This window comes from Chiroxiphia lanceolata, chromosome 2 (genome assembly GCF_009829145.1).
Source record: "Chiroxiphia lanceolata isolate bChiLan1 chromosome 2, bChiLan1.pri, whole genome shotgun sequence".
NCBI classification, from domain to species: Eukaryota; Metazoa; Chordata; class Aves; order Passeriformes; family Pipridae; genus Chiroxiphia; species Chiroxiphia lanceolata.
Window position 1 is genome coordinate 83977001 of NC_045638.1, and position 27984 is coordinate 84004984.

Sequence of the window (27984 nt, forward strand, 5' to 3'; positions counted from 1 at the left end):
CTTTCATGGAGGGACAAAACTCCTGTAGAAAAGTCAGGTTTGTGGTACAGCAGGAGACCTGAACTCCCTAAAATTATTGGTTATCTTGGGAAAACACTGCTCTTATGTTCTCTTTATATGAACCTCTGCCTCCTTCCCTGGACCTGATAGAGCCTAACAAAGCAGGACCATGAATTAAAGGACATCTTAAGGGCCATTTTATTCCATGTTGCCTCCCTGTCTTGACGTAATTTTGCCAGGGGTAACAAAAAGAGATACAAAGACTCAGATCAGGGCTCTGCTATATCCATTCTCCATACTAATTCTGTACAAAAAAAAAGTACTGGACGGAAGTTAAGTGAGAAAGAGAGAAGTCTGTCTGGCTCCTACAGAAGCTGATTGGTTACTTTCTTCCTCAGCATGTAGACAAAGAGAGCAAGCAGATAAGTATAGCTAATTTGTATAGGTGGAAGTGGTATTTTCTAGAGACTGAGACTTTTTCAGCATTGCAACTCCAGCTAGACTGGCACCATTTGGGAGATACTGGCAGCACCTAAAAGAGCAGATGGAACATGAATATGGTGGGTAAGACGAGGTGGAAAAGGAAAGCACAGAAGAGCTAACCAAAAGTTGTCAGGAATTTTATTTGGACAATGGAAATAGAGAGAACCCAAACTGGGATTAGTAGAAATAAACCATATATAAACCATAAATCCTCCAGGGTAACAGCTCTAGCTAGAAGGGTCACAGGCAACCAGAGCTTAAGAAATGGAAATTAACTAAATTAAGTAGAGATTAGTCTCCTGATGTCCCTAATGCCCTTTGTATTTCTTCAACTGCAAGTAAAAGTGACTTGGAAGAGACAGCTTTTATTAAAGGCCTTGGGCAGATTAAAAAATAATTCTATCTTGATTAGGGCAAAGACTGTCTGCATCTGGAAGACTTCTTCCTTCTCTTGAAGAAATCAAAGTGCCCAAACCGAATGTCCCAAATAAGAGGCCAAGGAACTGAAAGAGATAGGAGACTAATTTGAATATTGAAAGATGTCCTGTCTCACATTTGGCATTCAAAGAGGCTCAATATCTCTAAATTGCACTTCCAAAATAGAAATTATTTTGTAGTGGATGTGATATTAAAGTAATTACTAGATTATGATAATCAATACTCTATGCAAAGATTATTTTTGTGGTAAGAAGTATAATTTTAATATTGTAGAATGGGTTGGATTTAGGCAAATGTAGACTAAAATAGGCTCAAGGTTTGTATTTAAACATAGAAAAAATTGATCAGGGACATGATAAATTCACTCAAACCATCTGATTCAGTCAAAAGCCACATGCTTGATGCAGAAATAGCCAAGGGAGATCATCTGGTCAGAAGGACTCCTAACAAATCATAAAGGCAAAGAATATTCTTCCTGCATATTGGAGAAATTTTAGACAGTCTTACAGGCTTTATTTTACTCTAGAGAAAATAGGCACAGAGTACAAATGACTTGCCTGAGTTCATACTATACATGCCGTAGTGGAGTGGGACCTCAGCTACAGGGCCAGTTTTTGCCTACCAAACTGTGGTACCCATTGGAGTTAGGTTATATTATTGCAAAGCATGGAGTCTCAATTTTATTTAAATTTTTTGCTATACTTCTGTATTCAGGTCATTGTAACTGTTGATGAGTTTAATACTTGTGTGTACCGGCTCTAATCGGTCCAGAGAATTGGTATGTGGTAAAGAGTTATAAAGACGCCCACTTGGTATGTTGATGCTTTGGCAGTTTGAATTTTCATTCAGGGAAAATATACTTTGCTTTTGCAAAAAGTTTTTGTGTGGTATAGTGCTTTTACAGAGAAAATTAAAACCATCTATAAAAGACACGGATATATCACTTCCATTTAATTGCATATAAATAGACTCAAATATTTTCCCTGTCCTGCTCTACACATACCAGGTTATACAAAATGAAATGAAATGAGCCTTAGTAGAAAATTAATTAAAAAAAACCCCAAACAAACAAACCCACCTAGTGGGAAAATCGGATTGATTTGAGGATGATTAAAAAATGGCCACCAATATATATTTCTGAATTCATATTATTTTATGAATAATATATGCAGTGGGATTATAGCTAATGAAAGGATGAGTCAAGAAATAAATGGGTTTATGTTGCCAGTGGAAATATCAAACAGAGTATAAAAACATTTCTGTATATAGGCTGGATTTCTTCATACTGTTCCAGATAGTGTTGTGCACTCTGAAAAAAAGATACTGCCTGCAGGAAGGAAATCTTAAAATCTAGAAAAAGTAGGATAAAACAGTAGAGTAGGTATTTTCTTTATAATTTGCAAAGTGTCCCTTCTAAGGGCCTTTTCCCAACAGTGTGCTTCCACAGTTGTGACCAGAGGTACACTTGACTGACTGAATGTAAGGGGGAAAACAGATCATAAATATCTGTTACTAAAGATTCCTTGTATTGAGCCACCTCAGAGATACTGACTCATAGTGTAAACCTAACTATTCCTTCACTAAGATTTAATAGGAGAATTTTAATCCAGTGTGTTTTACCTTGCAATTAAGGACAGCTGGAGAGAGGGAAAGGGGGAAGATGAGGGTTCAGTACTTCTATATGAATTACTCTGTCACGCAATCAGGAACATGTGTCACACTGCAGGTATGCCCAGTGGGAGGACTACAGTCCCCTTAAGGTGAAGGTTCATGATCACTGGGTCTGTAGCACCAGAGAGGACAAAGTACAGTTTTCCTCTTGCCTCCTATTTTCTTGTCCTCACTTTTCTTGTAAGCATTTGCACAACCATGCCATAAGCAGGATTAAGGAACTAATTTCGTTTCAAACCAAACATCTCATTTGTTTTCGTTTGTTCTGGAATATCTGAGGTAAGATAAAGCCATGGACCTGATTCATTATGTTTTTGCATGATGGCCAGTACCAGCACAAAGGAGGAACAGAGGTGAACACCTCTGGGTTGCACTAATTGCTGAGTAGGACTTTTTCTTCTTCCTAACCTATGTACCAGGTTAAACTGACTTAAAGCAGCAATGAAACTGTGCTCTTTGCTTCTCAGTAACTTGATAAACTCGTGCCTCAGCTAAGCTTGCACTCAGGAGTAATCTTTCAGCTGCTGGGCGGCCACTTTGTAAGACAGTAATAACTTTATTACATTCAAATCTGAAGCCCTGTCACTAGTTGTGCCAGGTTTGACATAAAAACTTTCATTCCTCATCTAGAGTTGTGAGACAGGCTAGATCAGACTGACTATGGCAGAAGAAAGACAGAACATTGTTGCTTAAAGCTCATTTATACAATTTATTTCAGTATCATGAGATCTGACATTCTGTAGAAATCTGGCAAGCAACATGTATTTGCATTTGGAAAGAAAAGGAAAAGGAAACAAATTGAGGAAAGCTGAAATGCCAGCCCAAGGACTGTGATTACACAGTAGTCATCACTTTAAAAGTTGGCAGTAGTCAGCTGGTATTGCAAAGTCACCTCAGGTAATTCCCATCCCAAGCATTTGGGAGAAACATCAGCGCTTCAATCCTGGAAGAGCTGCTGATGCTGAGGTTTTAAAGTCAAGACACTGTACTGTTTGCCAATGTACGCAGTTATATCGCAGTATTCTTTTCTTTTTGTTTTAAGTTGGCTAAAAACACTACAGGGACTCTAAGGCAGGTTGTAAACAAATTACACCATCATAATGCAAGTGTCTGATTAAAATTAAGATGCTGCCCTCAATTATTGTGAAAACCCACCCAAGACCTCTGAGGCTGTGTCCCTTGCTGGTGAATCACTGATGAGGCCTGCCCTGCGTTACAGTGCTTACTCTGTGTCTAGTCCCAGCTGCTGTGGAACATCCATGGGCTACCATTATCAATTCCAAGCTGCAGCATGCAACAAGCATCCTTGGACAACATTGCCTCTTCCACAGACCCTTTCATTACCTCTGTCAAATGTCTTCTACGCCAGTCCCTGGACCAGCTACTGGAAGACCTCTTTATGCAGACATGTGTGTGTCTACCTGTGAGTGAGGCAGCTGGAGATCAGGCGATCCAGTTAATGGGTCGAATGGGTACCTAAGGCCAGTTACTGGGGAATCCAAATTTTTTATGTGTATTTCTCTCTATCTGTATGTATATTTCCTGTAATAGGCTTTCATTCTGGTCAGCCAAAGAGGTAAAGAGGATGAAGCTGTTGGTGCCATTGGAATTTGTGTGAGAGCTGCATTTCTTTTGTTGATCTGTGTATCTGGTCAAACATGTTAGCATATGCATATATATGCCTATTGTGTCCATGTGTGCCTGTTGGGAATACATGCTCAACCTCATTGCTGCCTGGACCAAAGAACATGGAGCTGTGGTAACTATACCATATTTGGGCTTCCAGATTTGTCAAGCCCTACACTTTAAACACAAGCTTGCACAAAACATAAAAAATGATGTTCAACCCGGTGGACCTGTTCCCTCATATAATGTTGTGATTTGGATTTTTTCTCAGAGTATATATTCCCAGGTAAGTCAATTATATGCCTCTGAAATATGGATACTCATTTTCAAGAAAGGTCTGGCCTACTTTTTGTTTCTGTTTACTTCATCTTCTGACTCAAAAGGTTGTTTTTTTTTCTGTGGACTAGAGTGGAATAGACCGCCTACAACACTGAGAGGCAACATGTAGATGACACGTTACCCGTACTTATTCAGCAAGATTGATGTTGGCTGCAGGTTGTCTCCTAAAGTGCCATTCTCTGAGTGAGGCATAATAACATACACTATGCTGACACCTTCCCACCCATTACAAAATACCAAGAGTTGGGCAGCCATGTGACACCTGAGGATCTTGACACTGCTCTGCTTCATCATCTCACTACAAGCATTCCATCTCCTTTGTTTTCACTGCACAAACTGGATGCTTGGAAATTGTCAGACAAAGAAAACAAGGGGGGCACAGCTGTCAAAGTTGTAGTCCCACACAGCCAAATCCATTAATGCCACTCTCTTTGCCTACGTCCCACTTTGTTGAAAGCCTCAAGGTTACTGCAGCTGCTTGGTTCATAGAATCATAGAATATCCTGAGTTGGAAGAGAACCACAAGGATCATCAAGTCCAACTCCTGGCCCAGCACAGGACAGCCCCAAGAATCACACCATGTGCTTGAGAGTGTTGTCCAAATGCCTCTTGAACTCTGTCAGGCCTGGTGCTGTGACCACTCCCTGGGGAGCCTGTTCCAGTGCCCACCACTCTCTGGGTGAAGGCCCTTTCTTTAACCTAAGGAACTCTTTCCTGAATTTCTCCTTTTGGAACCGAAACTTCCCTGACACAGCTCCACGCCGTTTATGAGATATTTTAATATTTCCTCTGTCAACATGAATTAGAGCAGTTTCCCTCTTACCTATGAAGGACTCTCAACGTGTCTATAGGATTAAGGGTAGAGAACAGTCTTAAGGCTTTCCATCTGAAATTTTCTTTTCGTGTCAAACAACTTGAGCATCCATAGACATTTGGAGAAGATGCAGTTTGATCTCTCATTGCTGCTTTGCATGCTCATTGAGAGCAGAGGGCTATATAGCTTCCAGTCATTCTCTGATAATCATGTAGTGCTCCAAGTATTTCTCTTCTAGAATGAAGAAAGTCAGCAGCTCCTCGAGCCTCTATTGAGAAAAGAAGCTGTTCAAGCAACAGAGTCCTGCAGAGGATTCAGATAAAATCTTGAGCAGAGGTTACTGCTGGTGATGTAGGACCAAATGCAGCTCCTCTCTCAGAGAGGGTTGCTGAAGTCCTGCATTTCTGTTCCGTGTTTGCTGTCCTGACTTCCTTTAGTTGCATTGCAAAGTGCTTAACCTTTCTCAGAAAACTCATATAGCTACTTGGGGCTTCAACTCTGTTGCATACAAGTCTGGGGCACGGTTCTCATGCCTCAAAGCCTAACAAGCTGGGCAATCCTGTAACCTACTTTCCCAGTAAATGAGCCTTACAGAAATATTGTTTTTATCTTTTCATAAAACTGTGTAGGATGAAACAACAAGTGCTGAGCCCAATTTATGTTGATCAGTTGCTGTTAGATTACAATGTAAAGAACTTTATTTTATTGAAGATGGAGAAAATGGATAAGCTAAGCATGGCACTAAAGACAAAAGCTGAGTGTTGGAAAAGATGCAGGAATCTGCGCGGCGCGATGTCTGTGTTCTCTAGCTTGGAACTAGTTAGCGCCTTAGTATAACCCAGTTATTGGCAAAGCAAGGTAATTCCTGTGGAAGCTTATTCTACCCCTCTGCTGGGAAGAAATGAGTTTAAATGAGAATTAGCTGTGCTGTTATTCTGTCGGATACCTGCTCCAAACTCTACCACTTTTCTTAGCCAAGCCAGCCTTTGTTTAACACCAATGAAAGTTGTCAATGGCTTTTCCGAGGTGCAGGAGAGAAATTCTTTATCCTTAAATAGCTGTCATCACATGTGTTGTTTCACCCCTTGCTGTCAAACCAGAACAATGTTTGGTTAGAAATATTTGTTTCTCATTCAGATGTAGGTCTCCAATACTGCCCAACACTGAAAAAACCAAGTTATAGATGAGACATGATGGTGTGCACTGTGTGCTTTGTAAATAAGGAAATACAAATGCAACTATATGCTGCATCAAAAACAAAAGTTAACATTTGCTGGAATGTATATCCTGTGTCAAATTTCTTAGGTTCACTTTTTGCAATGGTTTGCAGCTAACAGAAAAACATCACTTGAAGCAGGAGATAGTACAAATGCCAGCTGCTCCCAAGTTTAATAACTAGTTTCCCCTGAAGAGAAAGATAATGATCAGATTAATATGGACTGCTGTGGAGGTAGCTGAACTGACACTATGGAACCCACTCCTGTGCTCTGTAATTCAATTCTTTTGAGAATTTAAGATTGTCGTTATTGAGGTTCACAAGGGCATGTAATCTGCAAATCACATCTATGTTAGTGAAATGATAATTTCTTTTGATGAATAGGAGGTAGCTACATGTGGGTGAGAAAAACACCATGTTTTCTTGTGATTTTTTACAATTTGAAAAATTATATCAGCTATTATTGCAGAAGTGTTGCAGGAAGGAAATGCTAGCTGTCTACATCAGAGCTCATCTTGGTCACTGTGCCATGGGGAGATTTCTCCTCTTCCAGCATTAAGAGAATGGGTGAAGATTAACCATGCAGCTCTTGTAAAGTTTCAGGGCAGTGTAGCCTTTCCTTTTAAAAACCACTAATCGCTCGCAAAATATGAAGTGTTCAAAGTGATCCATTCTGTAATCGTGTTGGCTGAACTAAACACTTGCCATAAGACTGATAGGAAACCTCCATTTTAAATGGCACTATTTGAACTGAACCTCCTATATTATTGACTTTTAAGAGCAGAATGGGTCATTACAAACATCTAGCCTGAATAATGACATGGAAGGTGAGATTGCCAACTGCTGTATTTCACATCTAATATAGAAGATGTCTGTTTAAACCTTTCTCTGGTCTGTCCCCTAAAGCAAGGTGGAGCAGCAGCACTATATGTATGTTTTATGCATGTTTAATCGATAAAAAGAATATTTATCTCGAGACTGATCCTTGTCCTTATTTCTCCTTCTCTCTGATTCTATATGGTCTATCTATGAATATCCAGAGGACTTATTTAAATGAATGTAGGTTACTTTAGATGCAGGTGCAGCCTCAAGTGTACTATATAGGTTCAGTACCTCTCTGTCCACTGGAGGAGAGATGCTCTAAACCTATACTCCTTTGCTTTTGCTTCTGGCCACCACTCTAGCCATGGTATAGGTTATATGGTCTGTGTTGTGACCCTTTAAGGTTGTTCCTGTACCCCTTTTGGTGCTTTGCAATTACAGTAGCGGGAACTGCTCAGGCTTGCTGAAATAGAGTATCTTGGTGTATGATTTTCCTTTCAGCCCCAGACACAGGGATATCAAAGGGAGGGAGAGATACTGGAGAGATGTGTATCTCAGCAACACCCCAACCTTCCCACTTACACTCTGCTTTCCATGGATATATTTATGTGGTATTTGCAGTAAATGTGAACTCACTCTGCCCACATACTGAGCCCACTTTGAGTGAGTCAGCTCCATCAAACAAGCTGAGTAGCTCTGGTTAACATGCTGCAAAGCTTGAGAGGTTAGGAGGGAAAGGTTAGCAGCTCCGGTTCAGTGCCAACAGAGACCTTGGGGTGACAGAGGGAGCATGTATCCTCCTGTACATTTGTAGACATCCCCAAGGGGAAACAAAATTTAAAATGTAGAAACTTCCTTTATAAAAACTTACATTCTCGAGTTCCCACTCCTTCGGTACTTATCTGCTCTGTATCTCATACTCATAGGAGTTTATGTGTGCCAATAAAGCTTGTGACCAAAGTAATTCCTGGCCCACCCTCATATGAAACACTCTGATACCTCTCCTGATAGAAGAGCTGCTTTCTGTGACCTAGTGGCTTCCAGCACGGCTGCTGTTGTAGTGAGGTGATTTTGTTAATCATCAGGGAAGGCTACCTTGCTGCTGTGCCACAGATCCTGCTGGTGGGATGTAGATGTGCATGCTGATCAGACCTCTCTTCCCAGGAGGAGCCATGTAATATGCAAGAGGCAGGGAGAAGATGCAGCTGCCACCCAGGATGTATTGCAAAAATTTCTTTAATTCCCCAAGAGCTTTGGAGGTGGGGAGACAACTTTCCCAGGCTCAGTCTTATTGCATATACAAGTAATGGGTAACAACCTCATATGCCTTAAGCATTACATGTGTTATGGGTATTTGCATTATAGCAATTTCTGAACTTGAGTTTAAACAAACCTTCTATGTTGGATATTGTACAGAGATGGAAAAAAGTATTTTGAGTGTACCCATACGATTAAAAGACAAAAAGGTTCCTCAGCAGAGACGTTTGTATTATCTGGCCGCTAGTCAGCAGTGGGAGGCATCCCTACCCATGGCAGGGAGTTGGAACAAGGTGATCTTTGAGGCCCCTTCCAACCCAAACTCTTCTATGATTCTATGAACTACTTGACTATAGTCTTACTAACTGTAAGTGAGGCTCAATAGGAGATGTCTGCATTGTAGCTCAAGAAGAGTATAGCTTAGACAATGTTTCTTTAGAAGGATAAATCAGAAGCTCCACTAGCTGTGACTCTGATAAAGACCTGCGTGTTAACAGGTACTTAAGGTGTGAGCAAGTCATCAGCTCCAATGCTGCTGCCCTCATTCACCCAGGTACCAGAGGACAAGGTTGCTCTCTGGGGCCGGGAAGGCTAGGTAAACTACACAGTGTTCCTGCCTATTCATAGTCCTGCAGACAAAATGTTTGTGGGGACTTCTTTGGGTATTGTGCACCTCCTCCACAATTATCACACTTCTGTCCTCGACCTTCTGCTGCCTTCCCTGTCTGTTTCTGAAGTGGTTTTTTCCCCTCTTTATCCATCTTACATGCATTTGGTACATGCATACGGTCCCACTAAAATCATACGGTACCAACTGATACTATCCTACTGCTCCCATATATGCCATGTCATACCATGAATATGGTTCTTTTTTTTCCCTATGCAGTAGCACTTTATAATCTAGATGTTTAATTCCAAAAGTCAACCTAAATTTTATGGATATATATCCTGAGTAAGAAATGACTGTATCTCCCACTAGCTTCACAATATTTCACTCAGTTGAGAAATATCAAATGATATATTAGCAAAATGAAAAGCTTTTAGGAGGTACAGTAGTGTTTGGAAGCATTAGGGGTTGTCCTGCTACATACCACCATCACAGATCTGTCCTGGAAATGGTGCAAAAATGTCTCTAGTTCAGGAGAAAATCCCAGGGGCTTTGCTTTTAAAAGTTCTACTTTCTCACCCCTTAGCATAGCAGTAGCTCAGTGATGCTCATGCTTTCACTGAGTGGGATGACTTGACTGAGTTTCGCCTTCGTGCCAGGGACAATTATGAAGATGACTTCATCTCATATACTGCTTTTACACAGGCACTTGGGAGCATACAGGGCTGGACATAGACTGTAAGATCCTGAGCTGGAATGATGGAGAAGCCCTGTGGATTTACTGTTAGTGTAGGAGGAGGTATACTGGTAATAGCAACCTCTTGACCTGCCTTTGTCCAACAGATTTCAAGTGGCTCCAAGCCATAATTCATTCAGCTCCAGAAAAAGGATGACTTTTAGACTGTGTCATCATTTTTTTACAAACATACCTCAAAAAGTGGTGAGCCTTGCTGTGGTGAGCCTTATCAAGGAATAAAATTAATCATACACTTAGTGTTTATGCAGTGATTTCTCCGTTTTTACACTGCTTTATTATTTGCTGATAAGTCATTATATTACAATCTCCATCTCAGCACCTCAGTTACATATTTTGGTGTCTCTCATTTTTGTACATCAAATGAAGAAAATAATTCCTTGGCCTCGTGCATTATCTGTGTTGTCTCCCACAGGAGACAGTTCAGGATAAGGAATTATTCTTATTTTATATATTAAACAAGTCTGGAAACATAGTGTTTTCTTACAAGAATTTCCGATGATTCTTTTGAATGCCTTCTCTCCAATGTTCCTTGAAGAAAATAGTTTTTAACTACTAGAATAAGTTCCTGTTTCCTGTCAACATTTCAAAACAATAGAACAACTTGTTTTTTTCTCATCCATTTTTTGGTTTAAAAACCTTGAGATGACACTTAAGAGAAAATGAAAATGATCTGTTTCAAAAACAGAGTAAAAATAAGGAGCTTTTATTTTGACATTTCACGGAAGTGAAAAAATAAAATTTCCTCTTGTTAAAGTGATTTTTCCAACAAATTACTATTGCCAGAATGCTTTCTTTTTCTTTTCTTTTTTTTCTTTTCTTAGCGGAAGAAGGGACTGGCCTGAATATATTGAGTGGTGGGCATGTTGAGTAGTGAGTATATTGAGTCCACAGGGACTGAAAGTGTCCATAAAGTTGGCTTAGGGAATGGAGTGTTGCTGACATGCAAATCAGGATGTGTAGATTTTGGGTTCTAATTTATTTTTTAACAGATTTCTCTATACATACTTTTCAGTTTAGCACTTCACTGATAAACAATGTGAGCATTTTATTGTCAGATTCCCAGGTAATCTAGAGTCCAGTATTTCCTAAGCTCCCAGCTCCAGCCTACCACTGAAGTAGAAGGATTTATTTCAGCATTCTGCATATGAGTCTATGGCAGCTGATGTTAATGCATTGCACAGAGACATTTGCCTTGATTAGGCAGAATTTTGGCTTTATCATTGGGCTCTGAAGCTGATGCGTAGGAGAGTTTCTTCTACACCTACTTGGCAGTATGCATGTATGTCAGTGGCTGTAAATGAGTGTCTCCATTCTGTGTGTGACCTTATCCTTGGCTTGGATTACTTTTAGCAGAATGCATGTAACACACACAAATACGTATGCACACCTCCCACTTCTGAAGATTTTGTTTCTTTGATGCGAGAAATCAGTCCTATGTGATAGCAAGCAAAACAGTAACTGAAGTAACAAGATCAGAGCATGGATGTCCAGCTGTGTCCTGTCATTGCCACTTCATACAACTGTAAATAAAGCAATTGTCATCTCCTGTTGCTCATGTTGCTTTGACACCTAAGAACCATGGTCAGAGGCAAAGAATACGCCATGTGCCTGTCGCAGTTTGAGACACAGACCAGCACAGTGAGACAGTCCCTTAATGACAGAGCATATGACATAAACACAGGACAAGGGACAACAGATAGATGCAAACAGATAGGAGGAGGACTAGGCACCCATGTAGTGAGACTGCAGTAGTCCACCTACAAAGCGAATGTTTCAGCTCACTAGCATCTGAGCTTTTTTTCAAGTGTCATGTTGAAAGGAAGAACAGTGACTGAATTTGTGGATGCACAGTGTGAACAATGCCCAGCCACGAGGAGCATGGAGTGACTTGTCTGAATACAAAACAGATTTACAATAGAGATTGGTATAATGAATATTTTGGAGGGGTGAGTTCCTTACAATGAAGAAGAAATGATTTGGGGATGAGCAGTGAAGGACCTTCACAATAGAGACCAGTTGACCTGATGTGAAGAGAACAAAGAAGCAGTAGAAGGGCAAGGACAGAGAAGAACACCTGGGCAGAGTATTGAGTTAAAGCAATGATGGTTGCAGCAGTATTCTGAGCTGTGTAGTTACTCATGAAAGCTGGAGAAAACAGCTGTTGTAATGGCGGCATCGCTAGTACTGACAATCTGGGTCTAGCTGTAGTACAACATGCAAACAGTCTAACAAATACTAGATTTTAGAGATACAAGAGAATGAAATCCTACACAGTATTGGGTTTCTCCAGAAAATTAGTGCTAAATGGTTTGTTCTAAAACCAGGGCTTTGGAAGTCATCCACATTATTGTAATAAACCCTGCCTGATGCTGCAAAACTTAGAAATGAGATGAGAACTGAGACCCTATTGCATTAGCTGTTGTGCAGCTATAAAGTTGTATGGCAACTTATATTCCCTATTGCTATTTAGCTTTTCTGAGGGGAATTGTTGGATGGAGTGTGGAAATCAAGAAGAGTAGAAGTACACACAAATGAGAAGAAAGGTGAAAAAAACATTCAAAGGACAGAAGTGCAGGGAGAACAGATGGAGATACTATGTGGCTGTAGAGATAGAGGATCTGAAAGATTCAGCATAGAGGAAAGAGTTCCTTTTCAGAGTACGGAAAACACCCCAGTGAGCTCAAGTAGGACTGTGGGCCCTTGCTTTCACTGCCTGTGCAGCTGTTCCTTCCAGCTTGAGTGGGTTGACTCCTCTCTTGTTATTCCCTTGTGCTGACTGTAAAGCATATCTGAATAGTAAAGAGATTTGCAATTAAGAGAAATGCTTCAGAATGCTAAAAAAGCTCTTGTTTTTGCTGAATGTGTATTTTGTTGCATCTTTTATTTTTTTTAGCCATTCAATCAAAAATTAATAATTTTCAGGGTGGTCAGCTCTTTTTACCAAGCACAGAGATTTGTTCCCTAGGTCTTCTAGCTATCAAATTATATGTCAAGGAGCCTGATTAATCATTGCTAAGAAAGCTGTTGCCTGGGTGCTTTCATACTTCTGCACTGCTGAGAGGGAATGACATAAAAAAAAGGGAAGTGTTTGTAAGCCGATGCTTTTCTTTTCACCTGAGACTTCGCCTCTGCTTTGTCCATCATTCCCTCCTTTTGTGCTCAGGCCCAACCAGGAAAGGCTGAAGGACAGCAGATGTAGGCTGACTGTTGCTCAGTTTGGAGAGCAGCTCCTAACATTTGGCTCACACCTTGTCAGCAGACTCCGTATACACTTGTTTATCCTCCTCTGTACCATATGTTTCCATGTAAAATCAGTTCCTATGATCTATTGCCTTAGTTCTATCACTCCTATTATGGTTGTAACTGAGCATTTCACAGTCATTAATGCATTTACCCTGACAGCATCCCTTTTGCGTAGGCATCTAATATCACCCACTGTACAGATGGGTTAACTGAAGCTCAGATCCATAGCTCCTCGAAAGTGTCACTCAAATCAATGGGAAGGAAACACATCTCCAGGGCATGAAAGCATGGGACAGCAAGTTCCATGCTCACTTTCACCCAAAGAATTTGCAGTGGAGCAAGGGAATTCCTCTTTTGGATCCCACATGGATGCTCAAAGTGCTGGACCATTCTTATTTCTTGACACAGAGCTGTTCTTCCCTGCATTTGCAATCCCAGCAGAACTGTGGTTGTTGATGTCCAGTTTTTTTACACACTTTGCCAGTAAAACCTGATCTTGCAACTCTCCATGTTCTCACCAAGGAACATGGAAAAAGATGCTGTCTTGTCAGAAGATATAATTTAAAAGTCAATTAAAAGCCCATTGGCACAATGTAGTAACAGCAATCAGCTCAAAAGTATTCTGCCCAAATGAGAAAAGCTGAAAAATGTACTTCTGCTGCTCTGGATACTGTTTCTCCCTTTTCCACTATTCTTTGTGTTCTTGTTTGACTCTCAGAAAATAAATTCTTTTCAGCCCTTCTGATTTAAAGTCTATGTAGGAGAGGAACAGCATTTTTAAAATGTACTGTATGTACCTATCAGTCACCTACTTATTAATTATAACTAAAAGCATGATTAATCTGTCATGGATAAGGCTGCTAAGTAACCAAAGTAACCGAAATCATACTAATACTTTTCTGTCACTTATACAAAACGCAACATTATTCTCAGTTTTTACATCTGTGTGTACTAAAGTCCATATAGACAGCAGCTGCATAGCACTGTAATGTTCTTTCTGCCACAGATGGGATGAGGTTGCATCATGCATATCTGTATTGCCCCCACAGTGCCTTTGCAGTGATTTATTTCCTCAACACTAGTCCGACTTAATGAGGTTGTCATTTGCAAATAATTTTGCCTTTTAAAATTGATAACAACTACATTTATGAGAAATATTTCCAGAGACTCATAATGACTACAACTGAAATTCCTCTGTCAATTTCATGCTGAGAGGTCAGCATGAGGACCAAGTGGTTACTTAAGCCCTGCAAAGAGTGGGAGCTAAGAGATATGTAGGTCTTATACAAGTGTCAGTGTCTAAGGAAAACAATTCTTTTGATATGGCACATCATAATTCTTTCTCTTCTGTGTACCTTTTCTATAAATATTCAATTGATTCCTTTTTTAATAGCCTAGATATTGGAAAATTAATTTACAATCACCAGAGTGAGCTTTGTAACCACACTTGAAACCCTCATGCATCCATCCTGCTGAGCAGACAATGGATGGATATGCTAAATCACAGCTGAGCTACGCTGTTTAACTTTTAAAATGTTAGGAGGAAAAGCTTTTCACATAAAAGAGTTTCAAAACTGACACCTCCAGAAGACTAATTGTGCCCTACCATATTAGGAGCAGAGAACAGGTAGGTCACCCATTTAAGGGACCATTCCACTGATGCCTGGGTGACCTGCTAAGACTTGATGCCTATCTCTCGATGTTTAAAGTGTGAAGAATGCAATCATTTGGCTCATTAAATATCTAATGTATGTGTTATACATTTATATTATTATATATATATTATATTATATTTTATTATATATAGATATAAACTATATTATTTCCCCCCCTCCTTTTATATATTAAATATATATGAAGAGACAAATCTGACTTCAATTTTGTCTTTTTTACACCTACTAGGTTTTTGGTCAAATAAGACAAAGTTTTATATAAGAGTTTTGGCGTAAACTGCCTGAAACTAAGGAACTTCAGTGCAAGACGATGTCTGCAAGTTGTAATCTGCATCCCTTCTGTGCTGCATGCCTTAGTGACCCAAATGAAGAAAGTATTTTGATTTTCATCTCAGTAAGCACCTGCATGCAGGTAGAGTCTCAGTCAGTAGGTTTCTGACCATACAGATTTGTGGAAGACTCCCAAAAGTAGTGTAATAGTTTTTATTGTCCTAAACATTGCTGTAGTCAAGTCACAGTCAGTGTAGGGGGAGAAAGTAGAAGATTGGTAAGAAAATATAAACTGCTCCAGAACGTGTTGTTTGTGTGGCTTTTACTGTCCTTTGCTTAGCTTTTCTTTTTTTAATTGTTCTTTATTCATCAGAGTTTGGAGTAAATGCAGTCCAGTTTAAATTTTTTGAAGCCATTCACATGTATTATAGTGGCACAGAAATTTTTTAGGTCACCATTAAATCTTGGAATGCTGCCCTTAATGTAGCAATTCCACTATTTTCTTGCAAAACTGTGCTCCTCTACTCTTTCTTATATAATAACCATGATATCCTTATGTTTTCTTTCTTTAATTCTGCACAGCTGTACTCTTCTCTTTCATCAAGAGACAGTCACAGTTTTGATTGTCACACTGAAATATGTATTTTTTCTTCTTCATTTATGAACGGTAGGCTTGGATTTTCCTTATGGAATAGAAATTAAAACAGCTCTGACATTTAGAATGTAAAGGAATTGCTCCGATTATAGTTGTATTTCAATGAGTCACTAACTTTTGATCCAAACTTCCTGACATACACATCCATATATATTAATCATTATGACATCATTGAAGAACTATTTTTACCTTGTTAATAAAAGCTGAATGCATTTGTCAACTTGTCAAGTTATATTTAATCCAGCGAACATACAGTCAGGTTAGGAGTGACACGTGCTTTCAAATAATAGCAGAGCTCAATACTACATGTCTGAAAATGTTGTGCATGTAAAGGCATGTAACATGTTTGTACTAAAATACCTGTGAAAATCATACTGTAAAAAACCCCCACAAAATGAATTAGGTTTACTAAGAAGAATTAAACCTACCTGTCAACAAATGCGTGGTGTAGTAAAAAGATAGGATCATTTGCAGAGCCTTGTACTTGGGACATGGAGCCATTCATGTAGATGTGAAGTGCATTATGCAAACCACTTTGCGATGGGTTTGATATTGCAGTCTGTGGATCAGCAAAGCCTGTAGATTCAAGAGGAAATCATATGCTGATATGACTATGTGTATATTCTTTTTCCAGTAACAGTGAAGATCAAAGTACCTACTTTCCCTTCATTTACATTCAACTTTTTAGACAAGAGCTTAGGAAAACATGTAAGGAGTGTTAATATATTTCAAAGGCATAGCAAAGATGAAATTAGAATAAGCTAAATTAAAACTCCTGCCATGTAGCTAATGCAGCATGTCAGCAAATGTACTGCTAAATTGCTTTATATTTTTAAATTTCTTTGTCCATTTTGTCTGGATGTTAAAAGGCAACATAATCCCTATAGATATTTAGGTGCATACATTTATTTATGTTGAGAAAATCTATTCACTTTATTTTCATTTTGGATCTCTATACTTACAGGTTGCTAAGATAAAACAGGCTATTTTATCCCACAATATACTCGTTTATTGATTAATGTTTGTCTCTATGACTATGTCCTTTTATTGATAGGACTCACACACTACAAACTATAATCCAACATTTACAGGAGGATTTGGTAAGTAATCAATAATCTTTCACAGTCAGACTTACAGGTCAGAAGTCTGTAGATTGCTGTTATTTGGAGGAACTTAAAAGATGGGTTTTGAGAAGACCCAAACTCCCAAAGAGGAAATACTGGAAGATGAGTCTCTCCATTAGTTTTTACCTTGGTAGCCTGTCCATTCCTCAGCTCTGATGTTGGTAGCTCCACTCAGTGTCCCAACAGCCAAGCTTCCTCCCTACTTCTAAGGACTCCTAGTAAAGTCAACTCAACGATCTGATCCTTCTTTGGAATTTTCTCAGAGAGAAAGAGCAGAAACATATGTTGTCCTCCCAATCTATTTCCAACCTAATGCTAGTTCTGCTATTTAAGTCATGACACAAAACCTCTCTGATCTACCTCTTTTATTTGGTTCCTGAAGATGTATTCCTCTCACAATTTCCATAAGCTGTAGGATGAGGAGCGCAGTGGAGTCACACTAAGACATCTTCCCAATTTAATAATCAAATAAAAAGGGCTGTGAACAATACGGTCATTGTGTGATCTTCAGTGCTTTTCCAATATTGTTGCAGTTATTAGGTATACAAGGCAGGGAAGGAAAGATCTTAGCTTTTATCTTTGTGAAATTCCTCACAGACTTTGAACACTTTCTTTATTTACTTATTTGGACTAAGAATGAGAATTTATAACATACTTTTGAAGTGATTCTCCCAACAGTTCTTCTATTCATGCTGTGACTCACATCATAAGGCAATTTCTGACTTTGCAAACCTGGATTCCTTTTGGAGGATATCTAAAATGTGCCAACTATTGGGGGACTGAACTACAGCTACTATGAAAGAACCCCTTCCCTTTCAAAACTCTCATGTGTAATGTGAAATTCAGGTCCACAGTACCGAATGGTTTGCTCTGCACTTGTTCCTCTTGGAGTCACACAAAGTATTAATTGACATGTGGCTAGAGTTTGCCTTATGAGTAAGGAAACCTGACTTTCAGACCCAGCTAGGACTCTGATCTTCTGTGTGAAATGATTGCATTTCTTTGTCAATCTAAATTCCCTACTGAGCTTTGTCTTGTAGTTAATTTTTTCAAACAAGGGAAGAGCATCTGACATAAATCACTGATATTTATAATAAGAATCAGATCATAACTATGGCACCTAGAAACCAGCATACCATACTAACCATCCATCTTTCTGATTCTAATATTATGACAAAGCTTTGAGAAATCACAGAATCACAGAATATGCTGAGTTGGAAGGGACCCACAAGGATCATCAAGTCCAACTCTTGGCCCTGAACAGGACCATCCCCAAGAGTCACACCATGTGCCTGAGAGTATCATCCAAACACTCCATCAGGCTTGGTGCTGTGACCACTTCCCTGGGGAGCCTGTTCCAGTACCCAACCACTCTCTGGGTGAGAAACCTCTTTCTAATATCCAACCTAAACCTCCTCTGACACAACTTCAGGGCATTCCTTCGGGTCCTGTCACTGGTTACCACAGAGAAGAGATCAATGCCTGCCCCTCTGCTTCCCATAATTAGGAAGACAGAGTTGAAAACATAATTAGGACAGTTGGAGGAAGTAAAGTTGGCTTGTTATGAAAATTGTAGGAGTGAATCTGGATGTAGGAAACAAAGAGAAACAGATAACTGCAGATTTTGAGTACATCGGATGTGGACCAGGATTATTGAGAGCAAAGGACAGAAGTTCTCAAAGACAGAATAGGGCCCACAGAAATTTGAATCATGGTAAATGTTATGTTACCTAGCTATCAAATCAGGGGATCAGCAGAATAAAATATTACTTATGAAGAACAATTTATATTGACAGGCTGTCCAGAACTCCTAGAAACCAATGACAACAACTTTGGCTTTCTTTGCTGATGGCCAGAGCACATGGTCATTGGGATCAGTCAATGTAGCAATACTAGGAAATTTCTGTGAATATTAACAAAATATGATATATCTGTATATTATTCTGAAGCAATTCTTCCACTTATATCCCAACACCTTACAAATATGTTTAAGGGAAGATAAAATTTATTCAGGGTCTAGGCAGAAGGCTCGATGTTTTGTATTAGAGTTGGGATTCTTCTTAAATTTCTTAATGCATTGCAAACGATCTAATAATTCATAAAAAAACACAGAATATTCATTTTGGCTCTGGTTAGCTTTTCATGGAACATCTGCACACAAGCAATTTATTTTAATAATCAAAATCTCTGTAACTGTGACAGCTTTAGTAACCCCACCCTCTGGCTCCCAGATAGTTGGAGTGCATCCAGTCATGACAAAGGTGATGTCACATTTATCCCTGCACATGAGAAGTTCTAATATCAGATCTCTTGTTACAAAACTTTTTATAAACTGTAAAGTTAGCAGGAATACGGCTGCAGTGTGGTGTCACTGTATTTTATTAACTTAGATCTTATTCTTTGCTCTTTTTAAAAGACTTAGGTAGAATCAGCTATGAAGGATGACATACTATTGAAAAGGGATGGAGTCACCTAAAATGCATACGTGAAAACTTTACAATTTTTTTCAGAATACAGAAAACTTTGATGAGGTAGCTGCAGTAAAATCACCTCTATAGCAGATGTGAGACTACAGATATACAAGCAGGTGAGCTGAAATAAGAGCTCCCTGTCTCTAGATAGGGGAACTCTTCTTTCTCCACCTGTCTTGCCTCATGCTGTTCCTTCCTCTCCCATGCATAAACTGCACCTCCTCAGTCCTTCTGTGAACTGATTGCACTCACTATTACGTCATTAAACTACCTTGGAGTGTGGGATGTCAGGGTTTTTTTCCAGGCTACTAAAATACAGTATCTCATGTAAGGACATGATGGGAACCAGTGACAGTAGCAAAAAAAAAAGGAAGGGAGAGCGGCTGAGTAATGGGTGGAGGAGACTGCAGTGAGCCACTAAATCATCTGGACAGTATAGGAAGCTGTAACATTCAGAGATCCTTTTAAACCCTTGTTTAATTATGGTGTATTAGAAATAGCTATCAGGGCATACATCACTGAAGTGAAGTTTCCCCGGTGATTTCAACAAGAGAAAAATCACAGTTTTAGGGGTTCATAAACCTGATTCTGCTCCTGCTTATAACACTGTTAATCAGCAATGGTGATTCAGTGGATTTGAAGTAGCTTCACTGGGCCAGGCTGAATTAAATTAGGTGGGAATTGAGACCAAACTCTACTATAGGAGATGCGACTCAAAATTAAGGCTGCCTGACAGATTTTAGGTTGGTTTATAGGTGGTTCTCACAGAACATGCAATTAGGTTAAGTGTATGTCTTTTAATAGAGTATTTAATTATATTAACTGTAGATTTACCATCTACTAGTAGAGACCACAGAACTCCATGCACAGTCAAGTGCAGAGCTTTATGTGTTGAAAGCAGGTAGTGTTTTCCTCAGTTGCTCATTAACCACTGGCTGAAGCACTGTAACTGCACTTAGTAGGTATGCAGAGCTTGGAGAGCATTGGCACCATTCAGTGCCACAAAAACAGAGGAACCATTCCAAAAATCCTATCTCCTTTGATTATCTTAGGGAACTACTTAACATCTATGGCATGCCTAACATCAGTTAGATATTCATAATAGTTTGCAGGTGGTTTTCTTAACTGCAAAACCTTTTTCTTACAAAATAAATTTAGTTTTGTATGACTTTCTAGGCCAGTGGTAAGGACAGCTGGTACTTTAAAGGTCAAATTCTGCTTTGTATGTTGCATGTTGAGGGGACTGAATGCACCCTCAGTCAGTTTGCGGACAGCAACAAGTTGGACAGGAGTGTTCATCTCCTGGAGGGCAGGAATCACAGAAACACAGAATCTCAATTAGATTGGAAAAGACCTCTGAGGTTGTCAAGTCCAATCTATGACCTAACACCACCATGTCAACTAGATCATGGCACTAAGTGCCATGTCCAGTCTTTCCTCAAACACCTTCAGGGATGGTGACTCCACCATCTCCCTTGGCATCCCATTCCAATGTTTAATAACCCTTCTGTGAAGAAATTCCACCTAATGTCAAACCTAAACCTTCCCTGGTGCAGCTTAAGACTATGTCTTCTCATCCTGCCCCTAATTGCCTGGGAGAAGAGGCTGATCCCCACCCGATTACCACCTTCTTTCAGATGTAGAGAGTGATAAGATCACCCCCGAGCCTCTAAACACTTCCAGCTCTCTCAGCTGCTCTTCATAACACTCGTCTCCAGACCTTCACCACCTTTGTTGTCCTTCTCTGGACTCAAGGAAGGCTCTGCAGAGAGATCTGGACAGGCTGTATTGATGGGTTGAGGACATTTGTATGAAGTGCAACCAGGTGAAGTGCTGGTTCACAACATGAGTGCTGCAGGATTGGGGAAGAGTGGCTGGAAAGCTGCCCAACGAAAAAGGAACTTGAGGTGCTGGTTAACAGCAGCTGAACATGGGTGTTTGAACATGGGAGGTAGGAGTGTTTGTCTGGAAAAAAGGAAGCTCAGGGAGGAACTTCTCACTCTCTACAACTACCTGAAAGAAGGCCGAAACAAAGAGAGAGTTGGTCTCTTCTTGCATGGTTACAAGCAACAGGACAAGAAGAAACAACCTCAAGTTGCCTCAGAGGAGATTTTGATGAGAGTTTAGGAAACATTTCTTCACAAAAGAGTGGTCTGGCATTGGAACAGGCTGTCCAGAGAAGTGGTCGAAACACCATCCCTGGAAGTCTTTAAAAAACGTGGATATGGCGTTGGGAATACAGTTTAATAGTGAAAATGGCAGGTTAACCATTGGACTTGGTGATCTTAGAAGTCATTTCCAGTCTTAACAATTCTATGACTTTATCATTTAGTGGTGGACTTGGTAATGTTAGGTTTATGGTTGGACTTATTGATTTTAAAGGTCTTTTCCAACCTAAATTCTATGTTTCTCTATCCAAGTGCAACTGGAATATATACTTAGTCCCATTCTCCCTGGGTATGATTTTTTCTTTAATAAAGTTTTCACATTTTAGAGAAGCTCAGGTCAGATAGATGCATCTACTTTAAAAATAGGAGGGAAAATATGAGAATTTTTAAGGCCGTATCCTTGCAGATCTTAAAGTTAGTAATGTTCTTCTAGCTTATGTTCATGAGTTTTTTCTACCATTGGCAATTCACAGAAAACTTTTCAGGGTTAGATCGTACATATTTTCTTAAGCAGTGTTACTACTGTAATCCCTCCAGAGTGAGGTAGCTACAAGATCCACAGAATTTGATCTAGGGGACTAGAGTAAATGAAGTTTGTGATTTTCTAATTTAGACCATGTCACGATCCACTTTTTTTCTTAAAATTACTCTTGTAGAGTTTCAATGTGGTCTGTGGTGAATAGTCTTTCTAGTTCTCTAGTAGTGACTCTTCGCAACTTGACAGCACTTTCTCAGTGTGCAGCATAAATTTACCTAGAGTTTGAGGTTCAAGCTGGGTGAGGAATGTTGGCTGTAGACAGAAACTTTTTCAATTAGAAGTTTTCTGTTGGCAAACTCATTTTGAGAAACCTTTCTTCATTAGCTGTATGGATCACTGTGAAAATACTGAGGAAAGATTTCCAGATCAAAATCTCTCATTTCAGAAAAAAAAAAAAAGGAAAATGTCCTATTAGAATGAAATTACATTTGAAATGTTTGATGTTTTATTCCATTATTTCATGACAGAATAGCAGTAACAATACATAATTGTGACAGACAAAGGAATGCTATGACATGGCTTGGCTTGATACCATTTGTCATGAGTTAATTCATGCATAATGAAAGTGATGTAGAGTTGAAGAATATTTTTTAATGTTCTTTTGCACTTTGTGCAAACTAGAAGGCACTGATTTTCATTTGAAGTTGCCATGAATAAACTAGTTTCAACTGTAGAATCTGTTCATAAAGAAAAAGAAATTCTAAGTTTTTCAGCCATCTCTTAGTCTTAGGAAGTTAGCATTCAAGATGTCATGCCAAAACTGAACTGAACAAAGAATCCAAACTATTTAATCTGCAGTAGCTATTCCATTTCTGATCTTACCTGATGGTTTTTAAACTAGGCTTATTTTCTGTTCTCTTGTATCCATGACGTTTCCACTGAAGCCAACACTGTTCCCCAGTAGGGCTATGAATTAACAAATCCTATTTAAAATAATTGCTTCCAGGGGCAAAGTGCAAACCGTTTTTAATCTGTTTTTCATTCAACGCAGAATCTGGCCTGCCCCAGAGTGAGAGGACAACTCATGTGCTCGACCTCATAGGGGTGTTGTTTTACTGAACAACACTGACCTTTGCTGTTTATGACTGTTGTGACATAAATTCTTCACTGTCATAATTCTGTCTCTGTAGTAGCATTTTATGTTAGTCAAACAGAGATTCAGCCTGTGTTGTTGTGATCTGCTCATAACGTGCTGATACTTACCACTTTTGAAGGAATAAAAGTTTTAGTCTTTGTTCCAGTACACTGAAGAATGGAAGGGCATAAAGTTTTGCCCAGAAGGGGAATCTCCTATGTGAACACAGGTGTTTTCCATTACAGAACTGAAACCGAGGAGTAAATCTAACATTGGTGTAACTCAGGAACTACTAAATTACAGCTGCTGGCTTGGTTCCAATCACCTTTCACATACCCAGAGTAATTTAATAAAGTCAAAGGACTTACTTTGGATTTTCTTTGGATCTAAAAGAGATTAGAATTTGACCTTAGGTGTATCAGCACAAAATTGTGCAAGTAAGTAAAGAAGGACTAAAAAGCTTTTGGTTTAGAAAAGGAACAAAATGTTAGGAACTATAAAGTGTTAACAGGTTTGTAAGAATACTGTAATGCAGAAATGGGCCCTGACACAATAAATTAAGTGGTCAATTTAGCTTGGCATCTGTACACAACAAAAAATTAAAAGGTCATTTGTAAGAAAGTAGCTAATACAATATGAGGGGGGTTTTGGCAGTAAAATTTGTTTAAAACTTTTCACCATCTTTTTCAACATTAGCCATGAATTCTTGACTTCAAATGGCAGTTCAGTATCCTGTTAGCTAAATAAGTTAGTTGACAAAAACGTTTGTGTTCCTGTGTGTAAAGATGAGTGTTGAAATAATTCAGGTTAAAAAAATAAAATAAAAAGACTGTGTCATACTTTTGCTTACAATATCAGTAATATGATGGTAGACTCTCAGAATCTCATTACTTATTACTTAAATTCCTTTTCTTTCTCTATTCCTTCTACTCCACTCTTTGCATTTGTTCACATACTTATGGAATAAAATGTAAGGGACCTCTACTTAATTATGTCACCTTTTTCTTCCCCTATTTCATGTTGTTTCCCTTTTCAAGGACAGAAAGCACAGCTATGTCCAGAGATGGAATCAAATATTGTCTAGATTCTTCCTTGGCTGAAGCAGGCAAGTTCCAAATTTCTGGCCTTTTTAGAAAGAAACTGGTTCACTTTTCCCATGAAAGCTTTGTGGCATTCCACACAACATTATGACTAAGACTGGATGTATCAAAAGCTTTGCTTTCTTAGAATTATAGAATGGTTGGGGTTGGAAGGGACCTTAAAGATCATCTTGTTTCAACTCCTCTGGCCATGGACAGGGATGCCACCCACTAGAATCAAGTTGCTCAGGGCCCCATCCACTCCTAACTTTTAACACTTCCAGAGATGGGGCATCTACATCTCTCTGGGCAACCTGTTTCCAGTGCCTCACCATTTTCTGAGTAAGAATTCCTTCCTAACATCTAATCTAAACCTTCACTCTTTCAGTTTAAAACCATTGCCCCTTGTCCTGTCATTATTTGCCTATATAAAAATCCCTCTCCTTCCTTTTTATAAGCCTCCTTAAGGTACTGGACGGCTGCATAAGATCTCCTGAAGCCTTCACTCTCCAGTCTGAACAATTCAGCTCTCTCAGCCTGTCTCCATAGGAGAGTTGCTCCATCCCTCTGATCATCTTCATGGCACTTTTCTTATCCTCACTCCTACTCCTATATTGCATTGTTATGCCCTTATAGAGTTCCTTGCAAGCCAAAATCTCTGGGACATCAAAAGTAGATCATATTAGATTCAGCTGATATATGTTGCTGTAGAAATATTTATTATAAATGTACAATATGTTATCCTTGCTTATTAGCAATTTTACCAGATTCAAAAGAGTTTAGTAGTCAGATAATTGAGAATTTCTTTCAGTAAAGAACTGTTTACTAGTAAATTAGGAAAATTCAAAACAGGTGCATAGTTATATAATTAAGATAACTAAATTATCTTGGAAATTATACTAAGGGTCAGTGTTGAGGGCTAATTTATAATAATCCCTGTTCCTCAGAGTTTAGGGAGAAGTCTGCTATGGAGTTCACAGTGGAAGGATGTAAATATAACATGCCAACTGTCAGCATCCTCTTTCACCCTTGTCGTCCAGCCTGGTCCCTGGAAGACTGTGAATTCCCGGGCAAACCTTTGACATGGTCATGGTTGTGCATGGTTATGCACAAGCAGATTATTAAATGACCTCCTTTTCTGCAGTGGTGTATATTTTTGCTGTGCCTGGTGCTGACTGTAGCAGGATACAGTATCTCCTAACAGATCGATTTAGTGTCTGATCTATTCTATAGTTTATAGTTTATTATCAAATGCCTTTAATGTGGTTCTTTCTGTTGCTATTCCAGATGAAAGCATAACTTTTTCTTTCTTTTTGAGTTTCTTCATGGAGTCAGTCAACGTACCCAGAGTTTAAAGATTCTAGCCCTAGAGAGAATCAAGTTAGAGATGGAAATGGCATAATAGAATGAAACATGTTACCTTCCAGAGTGTTTCGGAAACTGTAATTGGGCCATTTTACCATGGATCCAGATTCATACTGAGTCAGTGACAGCAAAATTCAACATCAGCTGAGGATGGGAGCCTTGGGGTCCTTGATTATCGTTGTTCCCAGGATTTCGCCTTATAGGCCCCTCGCTTGTGGCATTGCACAAAGCCTGTTGGCTGTTGTAATCTTCAGACTGAGTACAAATTACCTGTATAAAACACTTTCTATTAGAAGAGTTGCAATGAAAAATATAAAAACAAAAGAGATACTTTGATTGACTTTTTTAAGAGCAAAGAAAATGTATACTATAATAAGTTTGTTTCAAGAATATATATTATTTTTATATTGTTTTTCTGTATGATTTTAATATAAGCTGGTGTATTTCTTAGAAAACACCCCTCTACTACAGTGCAATGTTTTGAAGGCAATACACTAGTCTGTATCTGAAACTACCCATGGACTAAGTCATCAAACCTCATTTATGCTCTTGAAAACTCACTGAGGCTAAATTCGGTGTTACCATACCAATGTAGCAGGATGCAGAGTTGAATTGCTGCTGCAACTGCTAAATGGAGGCTCTTTGGCTTCAACAGACTACTGAACAAAGCCATAATCACAGATTTTTCTCCCACAGTAAGGAGGAATTGTTGACTTGAAATATGAAAAAAATCTTTTATTATGAAAATATCTGTCTGTGCTTTGTCAGTCTAATGTCAGCTTACTTTCACTATCTCAATGATGCTACATGTACAAAATGGAAAAAGTTACTGCCGTACTTTCTAGAAATGTTCTGTAGATGAACAGATACCACCAACTGAAATACTGTAGTAATGGGTATTAGGAAAGGATCTTAAACAGAGAGATGGATACAGATATAAAAAACTGTCCGAATCCAGCATAATGGACATAAGTTTTCTCAGTTCACAGGCAAAGTCCAGTTACAATGGCATAACAAGTCATTATTTCAGATGATCTGTAGAAGCCGTCAGTCCAGTTTGAGGCTCCTGGTAGAGCAAGATAGTTCAACGTAACTTCAAATGGTAGTCAACTAATTTTATCTGAGTTAAACTCCTTCACATTTGTCATAGGTTAAAAGTGTCCACACAGACTGTAAGTTCCACTAAGATGCTGCTCAATATCTTTTTAAGGCATAGTAATATTTGTAACCTAATGATGTGGGTCTTCTAATCACCATGAGGTTTTTCTTGTAGCTCTCACAGCATTCCCTGCTTGGCCAGAGAAATGATCAAAATGAGAGCAGGATTTTTTTTTTTCCATATTCTGGTACAATAAAACTACAGGGAATTATTACAAGGACTAACTCTATTTCTACTTTATATTCAGAACTTGCCTGACATGGAGTCAGGATGGAGGATGGTGAAAAACATAATGACACAATGACAAGCAGAAAATGAGATTGAGAGTTTAGTGGGAGTGTATATTGGTAGAGTTGGTGGGTATATGTAAATGAAACAGAGCAATAGCGGCTCAAAAACAGAACAACAAGTTGTTCTGTATCCCTAGCAGGTGAAGCTAAGGCTCTGAAAAAACCTCACTGTCTATTGTTTTGCTTTTCTTCTGAAAAAAACACCAAAACAAGTAAAACTTTAAACCACCAGAAATCCCTTCAAAACACAGGACTCTGCTGTTAGGAAGTAATAGATGTGGTTAATGAGAAGTTTGTGTGGAGAAAGAACAGGTCTCATTAGTGAGTGAGACATCATAGGGAGAAAAGCCTAAGTGAAACCTCAACTTCTTTTATCCTGAAGGTATAGTTCTATTCATGGACCAGAACAACGGCAAGAAGATGAGTGAAAACAACCATCTCTGTTTTGAATGAAGTGGAAGAGTATGAGATCCTCTGTTAACGAAGGAAGTGAGTGGGAGATTCATTTCACTGGTACTAGCCATGTACAAATTGCCAGATTGAAGTAACACTTTAGGATGACCTCTGCAGTCAGGAGAGAGAGGAGTCTTCTGAGTGTGATTTAGCCTCCATACCAGATGTCTGGTAGGTGAGATGTACTTACCTCTAGGGGTGCCTGACTGTCTTCATTGACTTAGTCAGTAAAATAAAATGAGTAAAAAAATCAATGTAGAAACTGTCTCTGGACTGCAGTTAGCAAGGGGAGCAAAATTAAGTGTTCGACTTGATGCTCTGCTCTATATTAGCATGGGATGAATTGCACCCTGGGCATGGACGTGCCTCTGAAGACAGAGACAAAGGCAAG

General features: G+C 39.1%; 1 protein-coding gene across 1 annotated transcript in view; it reads right to left on the reverse strand.

Moving 5' to 3' along the window:
- Positions 1-27984, reverse strand: part of TYR (tyrosinase) — a 54440-nt gene that overhangs the window by 18109 nt on the left and 8347 nt on the right. Inside the window, 4 exon segments of the mRNA XM_032679425.1 lie at positions 16300-16447; positions 25747-25818; positions 25821-25865; positions 25868-25961. Of these exon segments, the coding sequence (XP_032535316.1) occupies positions 16300-16447; positions 25747-25818; positions 25821-25865; positions 25868-25961 (359 nt within the window).